This window comes from Oncorhynchus mykiss, chromosome 23 (assembly GCF_013265735.2).
Source record: "Oncorhynchus mykiss isolate Arlee chromosome 23, USDA_OmykA_1.1, whole genome shotgun sequence".
In the NCBI taxonomy this organism is placed as follows: domain Eukaryota; kingdom Metazoa; phylum Chordata; class Actinopteri; order Salmoniformes; family Salmonidae; genus Oncorhynchus; species Oncorhynchus mykiss.
In genome coordinates, this window is record NC_048587.1 from 6,853,578 (window position 1) to 6,864,020 (window position 10,443).

General features: G+C 50.3%; 1 protein-coding gene across 1 annotated transcript in view; it reads left to right on the forward strand.

Annotated features, from left to right (window-relative positions):
• LOC110510774 (protein FAM53B) overlaps positions 1-10,043 on the forward strand; it is a 30,502-nt gene extending 20,459 nt beyond the window's left edge. The window contains 2 exon segments of the mRNA XM_036959889.1: positions 6,545-7,392; positions 7,792-10,043. Coding sequence (XP_036815784.1) covers positions 6,545-7,392; positions 7,792-8,133 — 1,190 coding nt within the window. The 3' untranslated portion in view covers positions 8,134-10,043.
• The last annotated feature ends 400 nt before the right edge of the window (positions 10,044-10,443 follow it).

Below are 10,443 nucleotides of genomic sequence, written 5' to 3' on the forward strand. Positions count from 1 at the left end.
AGGAACTAATGGGGATCCATAGGAAACCCCAGGAACTAATGGGGATCCATAGGAAACCCCAGGAACTAATGGGGATCCATAGGAAACCCCAGGAACTAATGGGGATCCATAGGAAACCCCAGGAACTAATGGGGATCCATAGGAAACCCCAGGAACTAATGGGGCTCCATAGGAAACCCCAGGAACTAATGGGGCTCCATAGGAAACCCCAGGAACTAATGGGGATCCATAGGAAACCCCAGGAACTAATGGGGATCCATAGGAAACCCCAGGAACTAATGGGGATCCATAGTAAACCCCAGGAACTAATGGGGATCCATAGGAAACCCCAGGAACTAATGGGGATCCATAGGAAACCCCAGGAACTAATGGGGATCCATAGGAAACCCCAGGAACTAATGGGGATCCATAGGAAACCCCAGGAACTAATGGGGATCCATAGGAAACCCCAGGAACTAATGGGGATCCATAGTAAACCCCAGGAACTAATGGGGATCCATAATAAACCCCAGGAACTAATGGGGATCCATAGGAAACCCCAGGAACTAATGGGGATCCATAGGAAACCCCAGGAACTAATGGGGATCCATAGGAAACCCCAGGAACTAATGGGGATCCATAGGAAACCCCAGGAACTAATGGGGATCCATAGGAAACCCCAGGAACTAATGGGGATCCATAGGAAACCCCAGGAACTAATGGGGATCCATAGGAAACCCCAGGAACTAATGGGGATCCATAGGAAACCCCAGGAACTAATGGGGCTCCATAGGAAACCCCAGGAACTAATGGGGCTCCATAGGAAACCCCAGGAACTAATGGGGATCCATAGTAAATACATATAACAGCCACGTACAGCCACACCAATCTTTCCAATTTAGCTGTTAGGTTCGATTCACCGACTGGGTTTTGTTCATCCCACTGGTTTCACAGCGCCCATTTTCAGATCCAGTCCGTATGCACTTCCTCATTCATTGCTAGAGCTGTCTGGCTGCATTGTTAGTTCCCTGCTCGCGCTGCACAGATGTTGACACGCATGTAAAACGGCATGTAGACCTGTTGAAACTGTTCATTAATGTTCACAGAACAATGTCCCCACAGGCTACAACACTATTACCGTTAGCTTCCAGTCGGCTAACTTCTACCAGGCTAACTTTCCTTGATAGCTTATTTTTTTGTAATTTTTAAAAAATGTTAAAAAGATTTAACCTTTTTTATTTAACTAGGCAAGTCGGTTAAGAACAAATTCTTATTTATAATGACGGCCGGCCAAACCCGGACGACACTGGGCCGATTGTGCGCCACCCTATGGGTGACTATTACCATGTTGTGTTGTAGTCTATACGTCCACCCCCCCCCCCTGACTATTACCATGTTGTAGTCTATACGTCCACCCCCCCCCCCTGACTATTACCATGTTGTGTTGTAGGCTATATGTCCCCCCCCCCTGACTATTACCATGTTGTAGGCTATATGTCCCCCCCCCCTGACTATTACCATGTTGTAGGCTATATGTCCCCCCCCCCTGACTATTACCGTGTTGTAGGCTATATGTCCCCCCCCCCTGACTATTACCATGTTGTAGGCTATATGTCCCCCCCCCCTGACTATTACCATGTTGTAGGCTATATGTCCCACCCCCCTGACTATTACCGTGTTGTAGGCTATATGTCCCCTCCCCCTGACTATTACCGTGTTGTAGGCTATATGTCCCCCCCCCTGACTATTACCGTGTTGTAGGCTATATGTCCCCCCTGACTATTACCATGTTGTAGGCTATATGTCCCCCCCCCTGACTATTACCGTGTTGTAGGCTATATGTCCTCCCCTGACTATTACCATGTTGTAGGCTATATGTCCTCCCCTGACTATTACCATGTTGTAGGCTATATGTCCCCCCCTCCCCCCTGACTATTACCATGTTGTAGGCTATATGTCCCCCCCCCTGACTATTACCGTGTTGTAGGCTATATGTCCCCCCCCCTGACTATTACCATGTTGTAGGCTATATGTCCCCCCCCTGACTATTACCATGTTGTAGGCTATATGTCCCCCCCTCCCCCCTGACTATTACCATGTTGTAGGCTATATGTCCTCCCCTGACTATTACCATGTTGTAGGCTATATGTCCCCCCCCTGACTATTACCATGTTGTAGGTTGGTTATTACTGCATTGTCGGAACTAGAAGCACAAGCATTTCGCTACATTTCGCTACACTCGCATTAACATCTGCTAACCATGTGTATGTGACAAATAAATGTGATTTGATTTAGGCTATATGTCCCCCCCCCCCCCCCCCGCCCTGACTATTACCATGTTGTAGGCTATATGTCCTCCCCTGACTATTACCGTGTTGTAGGCTATATGTCCCCCCCCCCTGACTATTACCATGTTGTAGGCTATATGTCCCCTCCCCTGACTATTACCATGTTGTAGGCTATATGTCCTCCCCTGACTATTACCGTGTTGTAGGCTATATGTCCTCCCCTGACTATTACCATGTTGTAGGCTATATGTCCCCCCCCCTGACTATTACCATGTTGTAGGCTATATGTCCCCCCCCTGACTATTACCATGTTGTAGGCTATATGTCCCCCCCTCTCCCCTGACTATTACCATGTTGTAGGCTATATGTCCTCCCCTGACTATTACCGTGTTGTAGGCTATATGTCCCCCCCCCTGACTATTACCATGTTGTAGGCTATATGTCCCCCCCCCCCCCTGACTATTACCATGTTGTAGGCTATATGTCCCCCCCTCCCCCCCTGACTATTACCATGTTGTAGGCTATATGTCCCCCCCTCCCCCCCTGACTATTACCGTGTTGTAGGCTATATGTCCCCCCCCCTGACTATTACCGTGTTGTAGGCTATATGTCCCCCCCCCCCCCCCCTGACTATTACCATGTTGTAGGCTATATGTCCCCCCCTCCCCCCCTGACTATTACCGTGTTGTAGGCTATATGTCCCCCCTCCCCCCCCCCGCCCTGACTATTACCGTGTTGTAGGCTATATGTCCCCCCCCCCTGACTATTACCATGTTGTAGGCTATATGTCCCCCCCCCCTGACTATTACCATGTTGTAGGCTATATGTCCCCCCCCCCTGACTATTACCGTGTTGTAGGCTATATGTCCCCCCCCCTGACTATTACCGTGTTGTAGGCTATATGTCCCCCCCCCTGACTATTACCGTGTTGTAGGCTATATGTCCCCCCCCTGACTATTACCATGTTGTAGGCTATATGTCCCCCCCCTGACTATTACCATGTTGTAGGCTATATGTCCCCCCCCCCTGACTATTACCATGTTGTAGGCTATATGTCCTCCCCTGACTATTACCGTGTTGTAGGCTATATGTCCCCCCCCCCTGACTATTACCATGTTGTAGGCTATATGTCCCCCCCCCCTGACTATTACCATGTTGTAGGCTATATGTCCCCCCCCCCCCTGACTATTACCATGTTGTAGGCTATATGTCCCCCCCCCCTGACTATTACCATGTTGTAGGCTATATGTCCCCCCCCCCTGACTATTACCATGTTGTAGGCTATATGTCCCCCCCCCCCCTGACTATTACCATGTTGTAGGCTATATGTCCCCCCCCCCCCTGACTATTACCATGTTGTAGGCTATATGTCCCCCCCCCCTGACTATTACCATGTTGTAGGCTATATGTCCCCCCCCCCCCTGACTATTACCATGTTGTAGGCTATATGTCCCCCCCCCCTGACTATTACCATGTTGTAGGCTATATGTCCCCCCCCCCCCTGACTATTACCATGTTGTAGGCTATATGTCCCACCCCCCTGACTATTACCGTGTTGTAGGCTATATGTCCCCTCCCCCTGACTATTACCGTGTTGTAGGCTATATGTCCCCCCCCCCTGACTATTACCATGTTGTAGGCTATATGTCCTCCCCTGACTATTACCATGTTGTAGGCTATATGTCCCCCCCTCCCCCCTGACTATTACCATGTTGTAGGCTATATGTCCCCCCCCCTGACTATTACCGTGTTGTAGGCTATATGTCCCCCCCCCTGACTATTACCATGTTGTAGGCTATATGTCCCCCCCCTGACTATTACCATGTTGTAGGCTATATGTCCCCCCCTCCCCCCTGACTATTACCATGTTGTAGGCTATATGTCCTCCCCTGACTATTACCATGTTGTAGGCTATATGTCCCCCCCCTGACTATTACCATGTTGTAGGTTGGTTATTACTGCATTGTCGGAACTAGAAGCACAAGCATTTCGCTACATTTCGCTACACTCGCATTAACATCTGCTAACCATGTGTATGTGACAAATAAATGTGATTTGATTTAGGCTATATGTCCCCCCCCCCCCCCCCCCGCCCTGACTATTACCGTGTTGTAGGCTATATGTCCCCCCCCCCTGACTATTACCGTGTTGTAGGCTATATGTCCCCCCCTCTCCCCTGACTATTACCATGTTGTAGGCTATATGTCCCCTCCCCTGACTATTACCGTGTTGTAGGCTATATGTCCCCCCCCCCTGACTATTACCGTGTTGTAGGCTATATGTCCCCCCCTCTCCCCTGACTATTACCATGTTGTAGGCTATATGTCCCCCTCCCCTGACTATTACCGTGTTGTAGGCTATATGTCCTCCCCTCTCCCCTGACTATTACCATGTTGTAGGCTATATGTCCCCTCCCCTGACTATTACCATGTTGTAGGCTATATGTCCTCCCCTGACTATTACCGTGTTGTAGGCTATATGTCCTCCCCTGACTATTACCGTGTTGTAGGCTATATGTCCCCCCCCCTGACTATTACCATGTTGTAGGCTATATGTCCCCCCCCTGACTATTACCATGTTGTAGGCTATATGTCCCCCCCTCTCCCCTGACTATTACCATGTTGTAGGCTATATGTCCTCCCCTGACTATTACCGTGTTGTAGGCTATATGTCCCCCCCCCTGACTATTACCATGTTGTAGGCTATATGTCCCCCCCCCCCCCTGACTATTACCATGTTGTAGGCTATATGTCCCCCCCTCCCCCCCTGACTATTACCATGTTGTAGGCTATATGTCCTCCCCTGACTATTACCGTGTTGTAGGCTATATGTCCCCCCCCCTGACTATTACCGTGTTGTAGGCTATATGTCCCCCCCCCCCCCCCCTGACTATTACCATGTTGTAGGCTATATGTCCCCCCCTCCCCCCCTGACTATTACCGTGTTGTAGGCTATATGTCCCCCCTCCCCCCCCCCGCCCTGACTATTACCGTGTTGTAGGCTATATGTCCCCCCCCCCTGACTATTACCATGTTGTAGGCTATATGTCCCCCCCCCCTGACTATTACCATGTTGTAGGCTATATGTCCCCCCCCCCTGACTATTACCGTGTTGTAGGCTATATGTCCCCCCCCCTGACTATTACCGTGTTGTAGGCTATATGTCCCCCCCCCTGACTATTACCGTGTTGTAGGCTATATGTCCCCCCCCTGACTATTACCATGTTGTAGGCTATATGTCCCCCCCCTGACTATTACCATGTTGTAGGCTATATGTCCCCCCCCCCTGACTATTACCATGTTGTAGGCTATATGTCCTCCCCTGACTATTACCGTGTTGTAGGCTATATGTCCCCCCCCCCTGACTATTACCATGTTGTAGGCTATATGTCCCCCCCCCCTGACTATTACCATGTTGTAGGCTATATGTCCCCCCCCCCCCTGACTATTACCATGTTGTAGGCTATATGTCCTCCCCTGACTATTACCGTGTTGTAGGCTATATGTCCCCCCCCCCTGACTATTACCATGTTGTAGGCTATATGTCCCCCCCCCCCCCCCTGACTATTACCATGTTGTAGGCTATATGTCCCCCCCTCTCCCCTGACTATTACCGTGTTGTAGGCTATATGTCCCCCCTCCCCCCCCCCCGCCCTGACTATTACCATGTTGTAGGCTATATGTCCCCCCCCTGACTATTACCATGTTGTAGGCTATATGTCCCCCCCTCTCCCCTGACTATTACCGTGTTGTAGGCTATATGTCCCCCCTCCCCCCCCCCCGCCCTGACTATTACCATGTTGTAGGCTATATGTCCCCCCCCTGACTATTACCGTGTTGTAGGCTATATGTCCCCCCCCTGACTATTACCATGTTGTAGGCTATATGTCCCCCCCCTGACTATTACCATGTTGTAGGCTATATGTCCCCCCCCCCCTGACTATTACCATGTTGTAGGCTATATGTCCCCCCCCCCTGACTATTACCATGTTGTAGGCTATATGTCCCCCCCCCTGACTATTACCGTGTTGTAGGCTATATGTCCCCCCCCTGACTATTACCATGTTGTAGGCTATATGTCCCCCCCCCCTGACTATTACCGTGTTGTAGGCTATATGTCCCCCCCCCCTGACTATTACCGTGTTGTAGGCTATATGTCCCGTCCCCCCCTGACTATTACCATGTTGTAGGCTATATGTCCCCCCCCCCCCCCCCTGACTATTACCATGTTGTAGGCTATATGTCCCCCCCCCTGACTATTACCATGTTGTGTTGCAGAGACCGGCAGCAGGTGGGGTGATGTGGGTCTGGGCCGGGGGTGTTGTGGAGCGCTGCATCACCAGAGAGCCTCAGTGGAGTCCTGTTGCCTGGAGAACCTGTGGGATGTCCTGCCCTCCGAGGTTCTACCCCCCCACTACTACCCGAGCCCAGTCAGAGACGCAGGACTGGGTCCCACCAGCATCACCTCCATCCCGGGCGCCATCACCAGCCTGCTACAGGACCTGAGCCTGGGTGAGACGTCAGCCGCCGTAGCCTCCTCACCCTCCACCGCTCCACCCTCCAAACGCCAGTGCCGCTCCGTCTCCTGCTCAGAGGACCTGGGAGGCCGGTCGTCGACCTGGAGGCCCCAGGGGTCCGGGGTGTGGACGGCTGTGGCGAAGAGGCGATCCCACAGCGGAGGAAGTGTCCAGAGAGGATTTGCATCAGGAGGAGGGACACGCTCTCAGCAGCTAGGGTTCCCTGCCATGCAGCGTAGCTTCAGCTTCAGCCTGCCAGCTCGCTCCAACACCCTCTCCCTGGATCTCACTGGCTTCACCTCCTGCCCTTCCTATTTCAGCGGTTTAGCCCCTCCCTCTTACTCCTCCCGGTCCTCAGAGCCCCCCAGGCCCTTCCTCTACCTCTCTCATGAACAGATCTGCCTCCCAGAGATCCAGGGAGTGCCGGCGTCGCCCCTGAGCTCCCCAGACTCCACCCCAGAGATGAAGCGCCGTGCTGGGCAGGGGGGGCTGGCCCGGAGTCGCTCTCAGCCCTGCGTCCTCAGCGACAAGAAGATGGGTATGAAGCGGAGGAGACCAGCCGACTCACACAAACAGAGGCCTTCTCTGGACCTGACCAAGATGACACAGGTTCGAAGGGGACGAATATAATGGGTTTACCTGTGTTGTAATTCAGGAGGATCTGGTCTGCTATAGCTAGCTCAAATCTTTCCTGCACTGTTGGGTAAAGCAAACAATTTAAAAAGGTCAAGTTGTGTGTTTCTTCAACCGCTATTATTGAACAAGTCCAATAGTGTCCCGTCAAGCCAGCAAAATATTGCATCTCCATGGAAACCAACTGTAGAGTAACTGCCAATGCTGTTCATGGGGTCTGACTGACTATGTCTGTTCAGGATCCTGCATGTTGTGTAGTTCTCTCTCCTCTCTATCCCAGTCCAGTCACGGTTTGCTTTAGTTTCTTTTTCCTGTGTGACCAAATAAATATTCATAACAAATTCATATAAAAAAATATATTTTTTCTATCCACAGAAACTTCGGAATTTCCAAAGCCTCAGCTGCCCTGGGATCACTGGGGACGACAGCTATCAATCAACCCAGGGCCCGCCCCCTCTGAGGACCACTGACCAATGTGAGACTGACTTTACCTCTGCAGGCAATCAGGGATTGGACGAGCCAACCTCCAGCTCCAAAGATAGCGGAGTTGTCACAAGTGTCTCTAGGGAGGAGGATCTAGCCAGCTCCATCGAGGAGCTGGATTGGCTGAGCTCCCCGGTCTGCGACGACGTGACCGAAGGGGCAGCCACTGGCACCAGGAAGGATGTGTATCAGCTGGGAGGAGATCTGGACATCGATCAGATCGAGAGGAACTGAACCCGGGTCGTTTTCATAAGGCACCAAACGGAACAAAACAGACTGAAACGAGGAGAGAGAACCTGGATATGTCCAATGAGAAATGCTGCAAAATGTTAATGCATTTTTTTTCTCATGTTCCCGAATGAACATGACCCTGAACTATACTTACCACCCTCAGGGGAATGACCCTGAACTATTCTTACCACCCTCAGGGGAATGGGACTGAATGAACATGACCCTGAACTATACTTACCACCCTCAGGGGAATGGGACTGAATGAACATGACCCTGAACTATACTTACCACCCTCAGGGGAATGACCCTGAACTATTCTTACCACCCTCAGGGGAATGACCCTGAACTATTCTTACCACCCTCAGGGGAATGGGACTGAATGAACATGACCCTGAACTATACTTACCACCCTTAGGGGAATGACCCTGAACTATTCTTACCACTGTCAGGGGAATGGGACTGAATGAACATGACCCTGAACTATACTCACCACCCTCAGGGGAATGGGACTGTGAAGGGAAAGAGGAGTTGGGTGGTACAGTAGGTAAACCCTGCTGACAGGCTTAAAGGACAAAGACAAGTAGAGTACAGTAGTCCATGTGAAGAGACCAGGCCAGGTTCCTGCTCTGACTAAACCCTATAGACTACAGTAGTCCATGTGAAGAGACCAGGCTCCTGCTCTGACTAAACCCTGTAGACTACAGTAGTCCATGTGAAGAGACCAGACTCCTGCTCTGACTAAACCCTGTAGAGTACAGTAGTCCATGTGAAGAGACCAGACTCCTGCTCTGACTAAACCCTGTAGAGTACAGTAGTCCATGTGACGAGACCAGGCTCCTGCTCTGACTAAACCCTGTAGACTACAGTAGTCCATGTGACGAGACCAGGCTCCTGCTCTGACTAAACCCTGTAGACTACAGTAGTCCATGTGAAGAGACCAGGCTCCTGCTCTGACTAAACCCTGTAGACTACAGTAGTCCATGAGAAGAGACCAGACTCCTGCTCTGACTAAACCCTGTAGACTACAGTAGTCCATGAGAAGAGACCAGGCTCCTGCTCTGACTAAACCCTGGGAGTGAAAGGTGAAGGAGGGTCTGTTGTCTGTCTGGGCTATCACCATTTCTCTCTTAGCCTGAATGCCTTATCTATAACGATGTACTGGGTATGAACAGAACACACAGCTGGTTTGTACTGGTGATGAACAGAACACACAGCTGGTTTGTATAACGATGTACTGGTGATGAACAGAACACACAGCTGGTTTGTATAACGATGTACTGGTGATGAACAGAACACACAGCTGGTTTGTACTGGTGATGAACAGAACACACAGCTGGTTTGTATAACGATGTACTGGGTACGAACAGAACACACAGCTGGTTTGTATAACGATGTACTGGGTACGAACAGAACACACAGCTGGTTTGTATAACGATGTACTGGGTATGAACAGAACACACAGCTGGTTTGTATAACGATGTACTGGGTATGAACAGAACACACAGTTGGTTTGTATAACGATGTACTGGGTACGAACAGAACACACAGCTGGTTTGTACTGGGTATGAACAGAATAAACAGCTGGTTTGTATAATGATGTACTGGGTACGAACAGAATAAACAGCTGGTTTGTATAACGATGTACTGGGTACGAACAGAATAAACAGCTGGTTTGTATAATGATGTACTGGGTACGAACAGAATAAACAGCTGGTTTGTATAATGATGTACTGGGTATGAACAGAACACACAGCTGGTTTGTACTGGGTATGAACAGAACACACAGCTGGTTTGTACTGGGTATGAACAGGACACACAGCTGGTTTGTACTGGGTATGAACAGGACACACAGCTGGTTTGTACTGGGTATGAACAGAATAAACAGCTGGTTTGTACTGGGTATGAACAGAACACACAGCTAGTTTGTATTAATTATCTGCACTTGGACTAGTGGATGTCGTCCCAATCGATCACCTAAACCTGACGCACGTGGGGATCTGAGATGATTTGACCAGTGTCAATCAATAAATTATTTATAATTATTAGGTCAATCAATATGGTCGTAGTTCCCCACCCCCCTTTCCCTCTGATAGGCTAGGGGGAAGTTTCACCCTATTGCTTATACCAATCAAATCCACTCAGAGGGCGTAGGGCGCTAGGGGCCCGTCTGGGATTGGGTTGTTTCTCAACACCGATTCCTCCCACAGTACGTTAACAGGGACGTGAGGACGGCGATGGAGAGGACTTTGAGAGACACCGTCTGTCTGTACATTCCTTCCTCCTCCTTCCTCTATCTTTTTAATGGGGAAAATT